The 18,684-nt window shown below is 39.1% G+C and overlaps 3 protein-coding genes across 3 annotated transcripts; 1 reads left to right on the forward strand and 2 right to left on the reverse strand.

Annotated features, from left to right (window-relative positions):
• Positions 1-7,270: 7,270 nt before the first annotated feature.
• Positions 7,271-8,051, reverse strand: LOC106622988 (uncharacterized). Its single transcript, XM_036360770.2, has one exon. It carries the CDS (start codon positions 7,957-7,959, stop codon positions 7,426-7,428), a length of 534 nt encoding a protein of 177 aa, XP_036216663.2. The 5' UTR covers positions 7,960-8,051; the 3' UTR covers positions 7,271-7,425.
• Positions 8,052-9,129: 1,078 nt separating this feature from the next.
• Positions 9,130-10,118, forward strand: LOC106622990 (uncharacterized). The gene has a single exon (XM_070111671.1). It carries the CDS (start codon positions 9,253-9,255, stop codon positions 10,009-10,011), a length of 759 nt encoding a protein of 252 aa, XP_069967772.1. The 5' UTR covers positions 9,130-9,252; the 3' UTR covers positions 10,012-10,118.
• A 6,239-nt stretch (positions 10,119-16,357) lies between these two features.
• LOC106622991 (uncharacterized) lies at positions 16,358-18,375 on the reverse strand. The gene has a single exon (XM_036360769.2). It carries the CDS (start codon positions 17,859-17,861, stop codon positions 17,256-17,258), a length of 606 nt encoding a protein of 201 aa, XP_036216662.2. The 5' UTR covers positions 17,862-18,375; the 3' UTR covers positions 16,358-17,255.
• Between the last annotated feature and the right edge of the window lie 309 nt (positions 18,376-18,684).

Genomic DNA, 18,684 nt, shown 5'->3' on the forward strand with positions numbered 1-18,684 from the left:
AATGGCAATGTAAAAAAAAATTATCATAGTATTGACTATTGCTTTTTACACATTTGGAAAACCCTTCTGGTTATGTTCGTCTTTTAAAGTAAATCAATCAGACACCAGATTTTCGACTTCAGCGTAGGAATCGAAGTGTCGCTCAGCCAATGCTTATCCCATCGATGTAAACAAATGGTAAGCGGAAGGTGCCAAGTCTGGTGAATACGTTAATACAAGTCTGTCCAATTCTGATGGTTTTTCGATCAATGCTTGGTTCAAATTGATCATTTGTTGTCTGTAGCGATTAGTATTAACAGTAGCACCCGGTTTTAGAAGCTCATGATATACCACACTCTGCTGATCCCACCAAACACAGAGCATGGCCTTCTTACCGAATCGATCGGTTTTCACAGTCGCTGTTGTTATCGTTGTCCCGGATTAACCCATACTTTTCTCCATATAGGATTCTTAAATAAATTAATTTTTCATTGTCAGTGACAATTCGTTGCAAAACTGATTTTCTTTCATGTCTTTCAAGCAAAATTTTACAAGTATTTTTTCGTTTTTCCATTTGTCTTTCATTTAATTCAGTGTCATTATGCTAGTGGATTATTATTCTTATTGTTCTTTTGTGGATGTTGTGAGCATTTTTAATTTAATTTGTTATACCCTTAACATAATACATTAAGTTTGCCATGAAGTTTGTAACAGCCAAAAGGAAATGTCATAGACAAAGTATGTATATAGTTGATCCGCGTGACGAGCTGAGTCGGGTTAGCCATATTCGTCTATATGTCTGTATATATGCAAACTAGTCTCTCAGTTTTTGAGATAACGACCAGAAATTCTGCACATATCCTTTTCTCACAAAAAAGCTGCTCATTTGTCGATATTAGTGCTCCAATATCATATAGCTCCCATACAAACTAAACGGTCGATATCAATTGCTTCTATATAAAGCATTTTCATTTGACGAGATATTTTCAAGAAATTTGGCATTGCATTATACAATCTACGAAGAATCTATATCTTTAAAAAAGTTGTCACGGTTTATTGCATAAAGCAATGGTGTAATGTCCGAAGAAATTGTTAAGATCGGACCACTATAAGATATAGCTGTCATACTAACTACCGATCAAAATAAAGCTAAAGATACTTTTATACTCTTTCAAGCTATAAAAATGCACCGTAGAAGCGTATTATAGCTTCGGTGCAGCCGAATTTAATGTTTTTTCTTGTTTTTTTTTCTGCACTTCGTTGTGCTTGTGCATTGCCGGCCATCACATGACCTTGTCTGTGATAAGCTTTTAACTGTAACTTATTGGCTTTAGAGTTTACTTTCGTAATGCATTTCATTTCGTGTTCTTGTGATAAGGTAAGATAATGAGGTTGGGGCTAAGCGCTTAAAAGCAAACAATAAAGCCGTAGGAAATAATTTTCGGACCATTATTTAATTAGAAATATTTGCAATGCACTTTTCAAATAAAAAATAATTGATTTTATAACAGAATTGTTTGAACACCCAGCGAACCAGCTACATGCCTATGGTACATATGCAGGCCTTAAAATATGGCATACACGTCGTATGAGTGACATTTGCTGACACATTACCAACACCAGCTACACATACATCAGCTGAAAATTTTAAGCAGGCAAATAAAAAATCAAATGTATGAGTGCAGTCGTATCAGTGTAAATTATGGCACATGGTGTGGAAGCAAAAAAATTTATGTGAAAAATTCAATAACGCAATAAATTTTAACTTTAAAGCGTTTAAAGCATAAATGCAAAATTCAAACAATTTTAAATCAAAAGCGCTAGACATGCTTATGAACATATATTGAAGCTTATGTGTATTGGTGTAGCTATATTTATTTTTTTAATTTTAATTTTTTATTTTTGTGAAATATGTTGCGCTCGGCTGCAGCAAGTGTGCTGATTTGACACAATGCTAAAACACACATACACCCACACGGGCATATGTATTAGTTGGAAAAAAGAACTGAATGAAGCCGTATGCTAACCAGGCGTAGAAAGCACACGCATACAGGCATATACATACACATTTGAACGCATTTATGAACCCTACAAGAAACGGCTGATGGGTTCACCAATGCACTCACATTTACTTATGTCAGTACCGACTGTCAAATGAACACTAAAATCACTGTCAGTATTTACGATTTTTCCAAAAGCAAATTCTGTATATGTCGAAAAAAGACAGCATGCATTTCCACAGAAGTTTCGAGAAGTTGTGAAATACCTATTTAGCTGTTTCAATTTTTCACTTGTGATAGATTTACAGTCATGACTGACAAATTGCAGCTATGATGTATTTATGGTCAGCAATGACTCAGAAAAAGACATGAGAGTGAGCAGCATAGATATATAGTGAATCAATTCCGAATACCCACATACGTTTGTTTATATCAGTTTTTGCGAAAGGCTCTTAAGAATATGATAGAAACTTTGTTCTGCGCGCTGACAAAATTTTTTCAGCTGTGACTGTCATATTACCGGTCAGATGACTGTCACTATTCTTGTAGGGAATGCACTTATATACCCATGTGTGTGGGTGTGTGTATGTTATAGCATGCCTGTATAAATATTTGCGTTTACCAAGTTTGGCCTGTATTTTTATGCATTCACACATGCCCACACACCCCTCCACCTACATACGCTTGTACGTGGCAAATATTATTACCCACTTGTGTAGTTATTTTCACAGCGAATTGTTTTGTCGCATAGAAAATTGAATGAAATTCAATGCGTCGGATGTTCTGCTGCCGCAACATGTGCTTTGATTTTGTCATTTTTTTACCGTTAAATAATCATTTGTTATTTTAAATATGCACACCACCTGCTGGGCGTATTACTAGTGCACACATTGCGAAAGATTAGAAAACAAATATGATTCTTGAGTCTCAATTTCCTCAAACTATTGGTAAAAAAACCGACTGAGTTTTTGTGTGTTCACCATAGTTTAAATAATTGAATGCACACACACACACACATAAGTGCCCGCCCATATTTGTCCAGGCTTAATTGCGTAGTTGCAAGCGGTTGCCTGTGTGTTTGCAAAGATTTACAGCGTTGCAACACACAAACACACACACATACACATAAACAAACACAAGCATAAATTTATTGTTTGCAGACGCTGAGTAAATATTTTTGCGGTTGAAACGGTAATTACGCATACAAATCCGCAAATATATGCAGCTTTAAAAATTGTACTGTTTGTTGTACAAGTGTCTGTGCGTAAATATGTTTGTGTGTGTGTGTATGCATGACAAGAGATGCAAATAAAGAAAATGTTTGCGCAAAGTTTGCTAGTTTGCTTGTTTGCCTTGTGCAAATACCGTTATTGCAAGTTGCCATATGCCTGTCGGTACGCAGCCGTCTACTGTGAGCTTGAGAGCTTTCATTCAGAAATTCAAACATTGCATTGCTAGAAAAGTCGCTCACTCAGCCGTACTACATTGTTTTATTTATGAAAACAAATTAGTTTGTAGTAAAAAAAAAAAAAGAACATTTATTGTTTATACATATTTCATAACATTATTGCTTTACTCTGTCTCACTTTCGGAAGAACCAATAGCGTTTACTTGGTGTAGGACCAGTTGCTCTTTCGGGTATAATGTCTGCGTTCTCATCCTGCTCTTCATCGTCTTTGCCGCTCACTCTTGCCTCCGGCTCCGGCAGAAGCTCAGTGTCGTCCTCGGCCGCATCAGCCGCGATCGGATCCACATCTTCGGCCAAATCTTCGTCTGCTTCTGCTGCATCTACTTCCTCCAGCTGTGTGGCCGTCGCCGAGGTCACTGCTTCTGCTGGCTTTTCGGCTGTCTGGTCGGTTGGTAGTGTAAACGGCACTTGCGGCCTATAGCCTGTAGCTGGATATGGCGCCAGTTGACGAGCTGTGTGTGGATACCGCAAAACTTTTGCATTTGCGCGTGTGCGTTGTGCCACTGGACTGGCAAAACTATGCGCCAACAGCAGCAACAACAGTAATGTCAAACTGATGTGTTTCATTTTCAAAAAATCGTGTAGAAGTAATTACAACACTGTCACTGCGGCTGTGGCAGGCTCTCAAGCTTTCAAGCTAAGTTCACAACTAATTGTGAATTATTTGAAAAAATCGCTAGAAGTATTTTCCGCTTTCTGATGTAGACTAATCGCATTCAAAATTTCATGATTACAAATTAGTAGAAGCCGGTACACATAAAGCCAAATTTCGGCTGCCAAAATTCCTCACGATCCCACTATAGACGCACGCACCACTGCATACTAATTTCAATGCTCGAAGCTTCTTTTCCTGTCGAATGTTGTTGTGCGTGTTGTTGTTGTCCGCATAATCATGGTCACACATTGTGTTGCTGTACCCAACGCAGTTCCAAGTCAAGTACGTAATTCTTCTTCTTCCCATTATTAATGCTGTTCTTTCATTGTTGTTTCGCCCAAATAGTGGCTCGTTGATTATTGTTCGCAGCCACGTCGCTAAATTGCCCATTCGCTTGTCTACATATGTCAAACGAATGTCAGATGAATGTCATACATTATACAAAATTGGCGCTGCGATTGTCCATCAGTGGCAGCGTTGAAGTCGAAATTATAGACAACCAAATAGCAAAGTTTTTGACGACTTCACTAGTTGGGTGCATTTGATATCAGAAATTTTAGAGCGCGCGGCAATAAAAATATCATAAAACCCCTACTAGATAATATTGACTGAATTATGACAAGAGCATTGGCGTACGCATGTATACAGCAAGGTTTATGGATTTCTGATAGCGTGAGTCGCTGAATACAGCACAGACTATTTAAGTAGCATTTTAGTTAAGCCAATTTGCATGCGAGCATTTAAGCGCTTACAATGGCGCTATAAAATTTTGAAGGTGTCAAATGTACATTTGAGTTTTATGTTCGTGTGAGTTTTTACTTAAGTGCAGACGACGCCAACTCGTATAAGTTTCACAGTCTTTTTCAACATTCATTGCCAGATTTTAGGTTATAGTCATATATTATTACTTATCAAAGCGTAAAGATTATGGGCTATATGAAAGCTAAAACTAGAATATGGGGTCACAGGCTTCATTCGAAGGATTCTGTGCAGAGTCTTTCTCATCTGTTGTTTTTATACTTGTGTCTCAGGTTATTCTCAGAATTAGTTGAAGTAGTAAACACAGCATTGTTAAATTGATATAAGATTCTGACAAGCTGATAAGTTCCTTTCTTTTAAATGAAAGAAATTTGTACGCTAAAACCCGACTTTCAAAAAAATATTTAAATATTTCACAGTCGTTAAATCTCTTTCCAGCGAGCATTATCTTGAAGTGTCTGTATACAGCAAAGAGTTGCTGGTAGCCAAATAAAGAGAGTAGAGTAGATGTGGAGTATTTCGAAATCCAAATATTTGGTTTCTTACTCAATACAAGGGAGAAGGGTTAGAGTTGCGTTCGTTTTTGAGTTGCGGTAAAAGAATGCATATGTCGGCCAAGAAATTTAGATCCATCAGGCTTTCATCTTTCTTAAAAAAATTCCTACATAAATCGACTTTCCAGGGCACATCATGCCTATTGCAAAGGTAGGTCAGTGTATCATGCCTTGTGCACTCTTGTCTCCTGGCTAGGGAGGAGTAGGCGGAACAAAGAGTTTGCAGTAGAAACCTTCATCGATATCGGAACTTTCAATAATGTATTGCCGGAAGCGTTCCTTAGAGCTCTAAATAAATTTATGGTAATCGAACCTAAAGAACCGTTTCTACAAATATCTCTGCGATAGAACTATCGTGGGGCAAGGTCGGCTACTTCTCTGGATCATGGTTGTTAATGATATTCTGGAAAAGCGTGAGGAAGTAGAATTACCGGGTGATTGCCAACGCAGACGAGAGCTACGTCGTGAGGGAAAATTTCTGAATACCGTGTATGAGCTACCTCAGGGATACCTTAGTAGACCAGAAGTAGGTACCATTAAGGTAGCAGTAGATCCGATTGTATGGTCGCGATATTAGCCTTGAACTCACTGACCGTGCGCCTAAGACTGGTGAAGGGGTGCTTAGACTCTTTATCTCCAGCTTCAAGGTACTTCAGTTTCAATAACTACGGAATGGGAACGGGTAGAAGCTCGAGGTTTGCTACTGGACTGCTGGGCCCCAGACCAGCTCGACAAGCGTTGGAAAACCACCACCAGCTGTGCAGTCGCAAGGTCCTTCTGGCCTAGGGTAAATCAGAAGAGGTCTGAGCTTCCTAGATCTTGCTCTGAACAAAGTTCACCTTTCAATGGTTGTAGGAGTTCTAACTGGACACTGCTTCATCGGGACTCACGCAGTAAGATTAAACATCTTACCGGATGCCAGCTGCACCAGTTATTTGGATGAAGATGAGATAGAAACGTTTCAACGCCTCCTCCTCGAATGGCCCGCTTTTGCCAGAACAGTCCAAGTGTGACCCCTCCGTCATATCGAGGTATCAGCCACATAACCTAACCTACTCAATGCAAGCCTTGTTGAAACAATATTTCCTTCTTCTGCTAATGGGGTTCTTATGGTTGTATTTTCGTTTGTCAAACGTTTCAATAATGCTATTGTATGTAATATTCGCTGTAGAGGGGTTTCCCTATTACAGATAGTCGGTGAAAATGATTATATTTCATGAGCATCCCAAAGTTGGTTAAGAAAATAATTTGAATATATTTTTTCTAATGAACTTGTATTTTTTATTAGACCTCCACACATGCATAAATTAATACTAGTAGTTTCTAGATTGTTTTTTATTTTTATTTCTTTCTCCACCTTTGTCAATTCGAGTGCGTGTACAGTCGACGATACCGTTGTACGTGCATCGAATATTTTAAGTACAACTAATAGTTTCATGTGAGCAAACAACACAAGCACACATCCGTGTATATGCAAAGCATATGTATGTACATATACATACACATAAACATGTGTTGATTTCTGAAAAGTTTACGAAGTAGTGCCAAGGTTAGCTGATTTTCAAGTTCAAGGCAAAGTACAAGTTCGTGCACAAACTCACAAACTAACGCACTGCGCTTCTTCATGCAGTTGCAGAGTGAGTTTCCACAAGAGAATTCAACGGTACCTTTCACGTTCGATTTCACTTTATAAACGAATTAAATATTGATCGCATTTATGGAAAGTTTACTCATTGACAGCAGGCAAAGTCAAACAAATCAAAATATTGCCTTGGAAAGCTGTAGGCAAAATCACTAGCGAGCACAATTATGTGCCGACACCATCAAGCAAACAAAATTAAAGAAAACCGAGAGCTTATTGTCGCTAAAAATATATAAATGTATTTATTATTATCGCTTTTATAATCGATTGCAACATAACAACAACCAAAACAAATTTGAAATGATTAGGTGACCGCCGTAAACCTCGAAATTTCGCCACTTCTCTAACTTCTTCCATGACCAATCTATTTATTTTAAAAGGTAAATAACACCGGGCTCAGCGCGCACCAGCTCTACAACACCCGGTGCAGCAGGCACAGCTCGCAGGATCAGCGGCTGAGAGCGTACAACTCCTCTGGCGCGTTGTTTGGCCGAAACCGGTTTTTGACGTGGTTGAATTAAGTTATCGGATACGACGTCGATCTCAGCAGCATTGTCCGGTGCGGCCAGAGTAGTAGTCTCCTCTGGCGGACCATAGGTTGGGTCGGGTGTGGGTTCCTCCGCTGGTGGGCCGTACACTTCATCGGGGAGTGGTGCCTCTGTCTCTGTCGGCAAATCGAAGGGAATCGATGGTGTAACTCCAGCTGCGGGATATGGCGCAGGCTGGTCAGCCGTTACAGCAGGTGGCGCATCGTCTGCGCTATCTGCGATCTCCGCCTCTTGACGTGCAAAAAAACGACCCGGCGCGCGTCTGAGTGCTGCACGAAAACGCGGTGGTTCGGCCTGCACCACTGCTAAGGTAGCGGCGAAAAGGAGCGCCAGAAGTGCGGTATACTTGTACATTTTTCTGTATTAAAGATTCCTTTGATTTGGTGTTGTCGCTGCTGCTACACTGCCGCTGGTTGATTGCGAGAATGCTATCTTAATCCCATCACTATTGCGCTTATATACTTTGGCACAAAATCTGAGTTTTATGAACTTCATTCAACAAAACGACTCTAAAGTTACTGTTACGCTCAATTACACGCGCAACTACTAGGCCTCCTGCCAAATTTGGTGCACCCCGGCAAGTCTTATTGACGTCTGACGGTGTTGTCGTTGTTGCTGTTGTTGTAGCGAGTACCTAGTAGTCGTTCTAAGTGCGCGCTTACAATAGTTGTGCGACGACGCGTCAATAGCTTGACTCTTCACTGGCTTTACGTGACAATAACGATGAGGTTGTTCCGCTCGTTTGACTGCTATGTCAAGGGCCAATGGCTAATCGGGTGCCAAACGTGGCTGCCGCAGACACATAGCATTTAAGCATATAAAATTATCAAGCAGTGTAAAAAGTAATGCAATGTATTAACTTTTGCAATTATTATTTATAATATATTAAATTATTTCTGTGCGTAATTTTCACGATTAAAGCAAGAACCACTCAGGTCTCAATAATATCTAGCTATAATTTTCCCATTTTGATGTTGATCTGCTTTGTGCTAAAGTACAATATTGAAGCTGGAAATAGCATTGCCAGATTTTCATATGTGCACTCATAAATTACTACATTGTCAAGTACAAGTATACACATGTTACTTTCCGCTTAACGAATTATAAAAATGTTTAATAATAAGTATAAAAAGTTGTTTCCAAATTTGGAACACATTGACCCTATAAACTCCTATTTTGGCTCGGCGACCCTTAAACGTTTTGGGGGACTCAAATACTGAAGCTCAGTAAACAGCAAAGTTAGTTCGGTGAGCTAGCTTTACGATTGACAGCCCAAAGGGAATATCCCAGCTCATTTATATGCGAGCGTTGTTTAATAAAAACTTAAACCAAATAAACAAGTGACTAATTATATTTAATAATAATCTCATAGAGAACTGAACGTGCAAAATATCAACAACAGCGGTTAAGTGTCCAACGAAAAATAGTGCGAAAGTTAAGCTAATCAAATTATTAAAAAAACACACACACAGAAATTTTGAAGTGCGTGGGCGAAAAAGTGTTGTATAGTATAAAACGTTGTCATCCGTCTCGAAATAAATCAGTCATCAACAGGCATTAGCAACAGCAGGAGCAACAGCGCTCAACTTTTACATATCAAACGACAAAGTCTTGTATTTACTTTTCACAACTTAAATTTCGCGGAAAATGTTCCATAAGACCGCCATTTTATTACTAGTGTTGGCAGTGGCCTTTGCCACCGCGGAGCCACCACGTTTTCGCCAACGCAATAGTCGCCTCCAGCAACGCAGACCATTCTCCGCACGTCAGGAGTCAGTTCCCTCACCACCAGAACAGCCTGAGTTCGCACTCTACCCTTCAGCTGATGAATTGAAGCCGCAAAATCCCTTCCAAGGCGAGGAAGAAGTCATCGACCCTGAGCTGGTATACGGCGCACCTGATCTCACTTACGGACCACCACTGCCCGCCATAGATCCCTTGCCCGTCGTCGACGCACCACAAGATTTTGCGCCCAATGCCGAAGCCGAAGAGTTCGCACGTTTTACCCAAGCGCGCCCCTCACGCTTACAACAGCGTCCCAAACAGCAAACAGCTCAACTACATCTTGTGCAGCAGTCACAACGTCTGCAGCAGAGAAAGCCACAACAAAAAGCCATCATTAAGCAGATCGTTAACGCACCCCAGCAGAAAGCGACCATTAGGCAAGTGGTGAGCACACAGCGTTTGGTGGCAAAACCCGCGCCTGCTGCTGCAGTAGTTGTGGCAGCACCCGTTGCAGCAGCGGCGTCGGCTAATGCACCTACCAAGTTGGTGATCAGCTCGGAGCGCTTAGTGCAAGTGAAACCAGCATCACTTGTCAGCGGCTCCATTGGCACGCCACTCGGCGAGTCTTATGTAGTGATCAACTCGCCATTTGATTTAACCGCACATTACAAGTCGTGGTAAGAATGTGAGCTTGTTATTTTGTTTTATTGCAGAAATGTTTTAGGAAAGTTATACAATCAAAGTATTATATATACAAAACTTAAATAAATGAAAAAATCGAAAACTAACTGTAATTCTAATTAAATTCAAAGTCCAGATTTGTATTGCTTATTTCCGCAAACGCTGAGCTCCAAGATTTATAAAAAGATTTCATAAACACGCACCCAGTAGTAAAGCTGAGATTAATAAGAATCGCCATCTACTGATAACGTACCGTTAAGTTCGAACATCTATCAAGTTGGAATCTCCCTTATTTACTCCCTACAGCTCTCCTCGCTCTTTCACTCAAGCTAAGTTTCAATTAAAATAATTTCAATTAAAATCTCAACTTTTCTGCTGAGCTCATCTGTTGACAGTCATCCGACATATACACATACATAAACACATATATACTTATTGGATTTTATAAATAGTCTACACTTCAACTCGCAACGTTAACAGCCTTTGACTTCCTTACTGACCGAACATAAAGTTGTTGTGAATCGTTTGGGGAATATTACGTGTTTGTTTGTAAGTTCGCATCAACAGATTAATAAATACTCTGAAGCAAAGCGAATTGCCGAACAACGTTTACCGTAATTTAAAAACTCATTAAACTTTACCAACATAGCTTCTTCAGTAAATACGCTCTCTCACCCACATCATTAAAAGATTTAATACTTGTGCTTGGCCCACCTTCACTTCACTTCCTAGTATTTACACTGCCTTCGTTCTTCGTAATCCTTGGCGTTGCAGTCGTATTGGTTCAATGCATTGTTATTCTCGTCCTTGACGCCAACATCATCAACTATTCAGTTGCATTTTTCACTTCACACGAAGTGCTTTTATTGCGTCAAAATGACAGCAATCAGTATGGCAGATGAATATCCTTTGCTCCTCGATTACACGACCACACCTCCGCCTGCCGATGTATTTATCTGCCAGCCAGTTTGTCTTCCGTCGACATTGTCGTGCTGAGCCAGCTGTGGCAACAATGATTTCCACGAGATCCCTGACTTACTTCATCATTCTGTTTTCGAAAATTTTCTGAATTATTTCTCTGGCATTTCCTGGCTTGCGCCTTTGTTGGTCTTGCTATTTTGTTACCCCCACACACACACACATACACAATCGTAAATACATTTACATATATATATTAGTAGACACAAAGGTACTCGTACATTTATGCGCGCATTCTCATTGTGCTTAATGTGACTGATTGTGAGCCATATTTTGCCACTTGTCACCTACGGACGCCGGCGATAAGGCCCGAGCGCCCGAGCGCCCGCAGCAGCATAAGCATAAAGAGGATAGTGCAGCAGCATGCAACAAACAGAAGAAAACTAGGGCTGCGGAACGTAACTGGATTTGCAATTTTATTCAATTTTATTTGTCTCGGTCACAGCACCGACAGATTCCACAGGTTGGTGGCGAACAAGCGATAAAGATGAGCAAGGAGTGCAGCGTGAAAGCGCGCGTATAATAGAAGTGTTGGAATGTGCGAATGAAAAATTCCTTGCTGCCTTTGAAAGTGAAATAAAAGGCGCTGCAAGACAGAATGAAGTAGCGCACAGATAGTTTGGAAAATTTGCATGTCTCTTTGGTTGTTTGGCTTTGGAAGCGACAACAATAGCAAAAAGTCCGCAGGCGCGTTACAGACCGGATGTGAATGAAGTGTGGTATGTTGGTATGTGTGTGTGTGTGTGTGGCTATGTGGCTGTTAGAGGCCATAAAAATGAGGCTGATTATCGCCACAGCTGATGGTGCAACAACAGCAACAAAAGCATGTCAAAAGAGCTGAAAAAAAACACCGAATAAACTGAATTTGAACTAAAAATTCAACAGAATGCTGTGCCCTGGCATGTCTGCAGTTTTGTTTGCGGGATATTGTGACAAGCGAATGGAAAATGAGGGGTCTGAAATTATAATTTTTTGTTGCATATAATAATGACATGACTTGTGTCGAAATGAAATATTCAGCATATTTGCCTGAGGCAAAGCTTTGACAAATAAGCGAGAAGAAGAAAACAAAACGCCTTGGCTTAATTTGTCCTACTAATCTTTAGTTATATGTATGTAAACAGATATTGATTTGAAGTAAGCAGTAGTGTTACAGAACTGAGCGACAGAGAAACCAAGTGGTGATATCCAGTTGAGACTTCATTTTTGAACGCTGAGAACAAGTGTAACTGCAATGAGACTTTACAACCAAACCACTACGCCGGCAAGATAAAGATGTATAATTTCAGCGTATTGCGATTTACTGACATGTATGTGTTGACTCAGTGCAACTCCTGCCTTCAAGTAATATTACAAGGATTTCTTATTGCGTTCATTGCGAATTTATATTTGTAGAATTTTTTGGAGCAATATGCAGATAAAGAGTTTAGCGCTCTTCGTTTGTCAAATAACTTTGTGCTAAAAAATAAGTTTAAGAAATTTACTCAATTAAATTTTGCTAGCATGTTCTTTTCCTTAAGAGTAATCACTTTACGAATTTACTTTTCTTGTGCCAATATTATATTAGTGGGCGACCACACAATTCACTCAATACAATTTTCTTGGCTCATATCTTCCTTTCAATCTTCAGTTATAGTTTTCACTTTTTATTTTATTCTTAAAAGTCTTTGCTTTCTTTCAATTGTACTGCGTCTTTTTTTTTTTGGTACAACTAATTTCCAATTTCCACTGCATTTTCACCATTTTTTATTATCTTTTATGGCCGGCTGCGTTTTATGTATTTTTCCGTGGCATGAGTGCCCAGCTAAGCTGCGGCCAGTTGCATGTGTGGGTGTCAACTCTGTAGCATTCAATATGCCATTCCACAAATTTTTACGATTATTGACATTATTTACTCAAATGTGCGCTAAGGCGACCAACAACAATGCGAATCAGCTGTTTATAACACCATATGTTGCACACACACACACACACAACAATTATATATATGCATTGGGGTGGAGCGAAAATATTTTTTGTTTTTGCTTAGCCTGAGGGTAAAAACTGTAGATTATAAAAAAAGAAGATTTTTGGAGAAAAAAAAAGTTTTTTTAACATCTTTTAAAGTAAATTTTTGAGTTAAAATTTTTATTTCGTAAAAAAATTTTGATAAGTGTTCTAGAAGCTGTGGAGAGTCCTCTTTCTGCCCAATTAAAAGTTATCAACTTAAAAAAATTTTTTTTGGTCATTATTGGAGTTTTAAAAAAAAGTCTTAAACGACAACATGCTTACCTTAAGCGTTAAAAAAATTTTTGAGTCAAAAACCGTCACATTCGATAATTTTTATATAAATGTAAAGAGTTTAAGCCAAAAATCATTTTTTTTTGTTCAAAACAAAGTCTAACTCGAAATTTACTTTACAACTGAGTGCGTCGCCACCAGATGTTGAAAAATTTTATATTTTTTTCCAAATTTCCAGATTTTAGCCTCAGGCTAAGCAAAAAAAAAACAACTTTTTTTTCGCTCCACCCTACTATGCATGCATAACATAAGCGCTTAAGTTCGCACTGCGCGACTAAGTCAACATGCTGGGACAGCGCTTGCTCAAGTAGCATCGTTATCATCAGCAACGTCGTCAACGCGCTTGCGTGTGGCAACAGCAGTGACAGCAGTAAGAAATTTATTTGATGACATAAGAAATTGCGATGAGTGTTATTGCGGGAAATTAACTTTGCTGTTGGCTGTCATTATTGTCCTGCTTTGCTGCGGTCAAGCGCGCCAGTCGTTGTCCTGCTTGTTGCAAAGTTCCGTTTCATTGCTTTAGGTTGCTGCTGGCGATTGGTGGAAGGATTAGTTAGTGTGTACACTTGTGAGCAATTTCCTCTGGTCAGCGTCATTATTGATACTTTACTTTGCTCCACGCACACATACACACACAAACGCACATAATCATGTTCATCAGTTCATCCTCAACGCACCGCTGCCTCTGCCACCTACTCGGCTGCCAGTTGCTGAATTTTATCTTCAGCCATTGACCAACTATATTTGAGTGTATGCATGTGTCGGTGTGTGTGTGTGTAAGTATGTGTAAGGGCTTCTAGTTGGCAGCACAATAATATTATGTTTACCAATGCTTTTAATTTTAAATCTTAACCTCTTAACTGTTAAGTGGTTTATTTATGATACTTTTCAACAGCTGTTGCAGCTGCAAATAAGTGTGTGTGAGTGTACTTTATAGTGTTAGTAAACATTACTAAAAGCTGAAAGATAATGATGTTTGGTAAAACTATTAAAATGGACAATAACGGTAAATTATCAGCTTTTGAGTTTGAGAGATAACTTTACTTTTCGTGTGAGTAAATGTGGTTCAGCTGGGTGTTTACCCAAGTTTAAAAAGTTTAAAGTTACGTGCTTTAGTATCTGAGGCTTAAACTGGATAAATTTGAATTAAAACAGCACACATTTTCTCGTCGTCAAAAAGGATGGCGTTTAATTATACCAGAGTATAAAAAACTAGCTTTCAATATTTGTTGGCTAAGTACAATACTTATATGCTTGTATACTTTTTCAGACTATTTGTTATACACCATAAAGGACCTAAAACTTAACAAAATTAATTCGTTTGTATATTCTTTCTGGTGTCGAAACTAAATTTATAGTAACTGCTGTTGAGAGATTTTGCTCACAAATCTGCTGCTCTCCGCGAAGATGCATAAATGAATATTTCATAGGCTCTCTCACCACTGTGTCAGTAGCGGTTCAGTGATCTATGCTGGTTGAAGATAATAAATGTATGTATAATCATTTGAGCGATGGCACCTTTTGTCACAACCACTCTCAGTTTTTCTCTGCTGGTCGCATCAATGTTTGTGTAAGAGAAAACAATAAGAAAATGCCTTTGACTTTGCAAAGTTCAAATATTAATGCATTGATCTAAGGTTGAACTAGCTAGAACAATCGCAAAAGCCAACTGTGGTCTTCCTTTGCTGGTTAGCATCTATCGGTGTACTAGTATAAAATGAGCGAATGAGAGAACTTTTTTTTTGTGAAATATAATAAATTTGAATGGGAAAGTAAAAGAAACTTATTCAAATTAATAACCATTGTTTTTTACACATTTTTACCACCTTTCTGGAAATTTTTGAATATCATGCCAATAAAAATGTTCGTCTTTTGAAGCAAACCAATCAGACACACAATTTTCGACTTCTGCGTAGGAAGCGAAGTGCTACTCAGCCAATATGCATGCCCCATAGATGAAACCAAATGGTAATCGGCAGGTGCTAAGTCTGTTGAATACGGCGGTTCGGGTAGCAGCTCCCAGCCAAGTACTTTGATTGTATCCTGAAACGATTTTGCTTTGTGTGCAGGTGCATTGTTGTGTAAAAAAATTACTTTGATTGTCTGCTGGCCAATTCTGATCGTTTTTCGATCAATGCGTGTTTCAAATTAATCATTTGTTGTCTGTAGCGATTAGCATTAACAGTTTCAAGAGGTTTTAGAAGCTCATGCTACACCACAGTAGATGTTGTTGTCGTTTTGCCGGATTAACCCTTGATTTTCTCCGTTTAGGAGAAATAAAATAAATTAATTTTTCCTTGCCAGTAACAATTCGTTGCAAAACTGATTTTCTTTCGTGTTTTTGAAGCCAAATTTCACAAGCGTTTTTTCGGGTTTTCCAGTTGGCTTTCATTTAGTTTATGTGGCACCCATTTTTCACATTTGTGTATCTCTCCCATAGCTTTCAAATAGTCTGAAATTGTTTATTGTGCAACATTTAACCTGCTTGTCATTTGCTTTCTTCAAACTTTTTTGATGGCCTTCCACGTTCTTCATTTCTCATATCAAAATCATTATTTGTGAACCGTTGAAACCATCTTTTGCATTGTGCTGCTGTTAGCGCATGATCACCATATGCTTCGACAAGCATTCGTTACGACTCTACAGTACTTTTCTTCAAATCAAAACAAAAAAATAATTCTTTCCACAAATCATCACTTTCCGTTACAAAATTTGACATTTTCAACACTTTGAAAAAATATGTTGTTTGTTCAATGACTGTATGTAAGGTTATTGAATATGTTTGACAGATGTCATGCCAACCAAGCAGTAAAAAAAATTAAGGTTCGTTCACAACAAATATTCGCTACCACCACATTTGCATCTTAACGCTCACTTCATACCTGTACACCTGCTATCAAGTAGGTGTTGATCGCTCGCTTGTTTTGAGAATTGGATGTTACGAGCGAAATATTGCTAAATCACACACCTTAGCTAACCTAACCAGTCTACTATTATTATATATTTTTTTAGTTTCGAAGCTGTAGCTCACGCTGTAAATTTTTAAATATTTTTTTCGTGTGAATTTCAATAAAAACCTAACACGGAATGACAGCTAAAAGCATTGTTTTTTGTTTTCTATTTTCGGCGCAATGTAATTTGCATACAATGCTTTTCAATAACAATTAAACCTCAGTTGAAGTCAGAAAGCGTTTAATTCATTCAAATAAATATCAAACTAATTTTAGTACGCCTTTCGTACTGCCTCTCTTGGTGCAGATCAAGCGCTGAGAGCGGGAGTCCAACTGAGATCACTTAGTCGAGCCGAGCTCTATTAATACCTCACCTTAGCGCGATTATCGCTTACTTTCGGTGACTTCGTGTAATATCTTACATATATATGCTTAATTGTGCGATTCTTACACTTTGTTTATCTCCTGTTTTGATTGCTTGGCATGAATTCAAAACAACAAAGGTTTATTTTTGAGCAAAAGTCCGCAACAAAAATATCAAAAAGTACGTGAAATGGCAAAAATAATTAAATGTAATGTAATTAAGCGATAAGAACGTTAAGGAAAAACAGAATTCGGCGTTTTTTTGTTTTTTTCAAATTCCACTTTGTGGTTTACTTTTTATTATTATACACAACATTATTCTGAGTGCTCATTTTTGATTGTTTTAGCACATTTTTTGTTTCGGACAAAACATTTAACGGCGCGTACGGAAGCAGTTTGTGCTACAGAAATACATATGTACATTTGTTTGTTTATGTATATGTATATATGACAAGCGATGAGTACTTAACTTAACAATAACGCGTACCTTTCCATATACGCGCAACCTGTTACACCGAGCACTATGGATTCGATTATGGACAATATCTTAAACACATTTTAACACATAGAAAATACATATAATAAATAATTAAACCTGAAACTTAAATGGTAGAAGTGCGCATGAAAGGAAATTCAGTTTGTGTGTGCGTGTTTGTGTGATTGGCTTTCACTTTAGCCGAAGAAGCTGCCGCGGGTATCCACTGCGCCGGCGAAATTCGCAAATGAACCGTTTCTTTGCGCTTCGATCGCTGCGGCGTTGATGAACCAGAAAGGTCTTTGGTCCTCGGGCAAGCGATTAAGTATAGCCACCAGCTCTCTATCGTCTTTCGCGTCGATTGGCAAGCGATTATGCACAGCACCGCCGACAGCAGGCGAGCTAGACGAGGCGGGCCTGGCGGCCGCGCTATTATTGATGTTTACATTTTGTTGCACTTTGTCATCGCCACTGCCAAAACGGTTCACAATCCCATCGGGCACAGGTCGGACAGTCGGCGTGGCCAATGGCAGGTAGTTGGACTCGGGAAAGACCACTGGTATGAAATTTGCTGGTGGCTTTTGTGTAGCGCCAAAAGGCAGTGCTGGCACATCTGGTTTACCGAAACGATTGCCAATATCCACGTTGCTGTTGTTGTTTATGTTGTTCTTCATGTTGTATTTGTCCTTTTGATTGAGCCCCGGTGGTCGTATGCCAGCGAAGGAGGGGCGCTGTGCTGCAGTCATTTGCAGCAGCAACAAGGTGGCCACGGTGAAAGTGTTGCGTTGTTTGCTGCTGTGCATTCTATTTGTTTATTTTGTGTTTATTTTCTAACCGTAATTCAATACACATGCAATATAATATTTGCTAATTCACGAAATAATTTGTATGTAAGCAATTATAATGTGTCTTATTTCACTTTGCAAATGCTACTTTCATCTGCGTATCCGCTGATTTGGTCTGATCTCTGCTGTATAATGACTGTGTTGCTTCGGTCTGGCGCTCGCTGGTTTTATACTCGCTTATTGTTGTCCACAGCTTTGGCAAGCTTGTCACAATTTATTTTCACAGCTCAGCTGGTGTTGCTCTCCAGCGCGATTGAGTCACGCAAGTTGGTCGTCACGACGCTCTCGTGATCATTTTTTCTGTCTGACATGGATCCCCGGCGTATCAGTGTCACGAATGTCGAAGTACTTCTTATCGCATGCAGACGCTGTTCACTTGCCTCTAAACCCCGCTGTTTGCACCTACAACCTACCCAGCTAACGCCGCCGTTTACGCCAATTTTTCGCGCGCTGCTGCCTTTGGCTGCTCACTATAGTTTTCGTAATTACATACACATAACTATACATTTATTTTCCAGTTCAGCGCGCCAAACATGTTTGACAAGCGAATTGTGACTTCACTTGTTACGTTTTGACATTGATTTTAAGCGAAAAAGCGATGCTTGTGCATGCCGCTGTGACTTTAGTGCAAGCTCAGTGAATAATTTACGAGAATAACTGGTTTGTCTGCAATTTCATTCATCTCAGCATTGAAGCTCTTAAATTATTTTTGGCACATATATTATGCTCATATGTTGCATTTGAGTGAGTGAACCGAATGTAAATTATCTGGTGAGAGAAG

The sequence above is a fragment of the Bactrocera oleae genome, chromosome 6, assembly GCF_042242935.1.
Source record: "Bactrocera oleae isolate idBacOlea1 chromosome 6, idBacOlea1, whole genome shotgun sequence".
Classification (NCBI taxonomy): domain Eukaryota; kingdom Metazoa; phylum Arthropoda; class Insecta; order Diptera; family Tephritidae; genus Bactrocera; species Bactrocera oleae.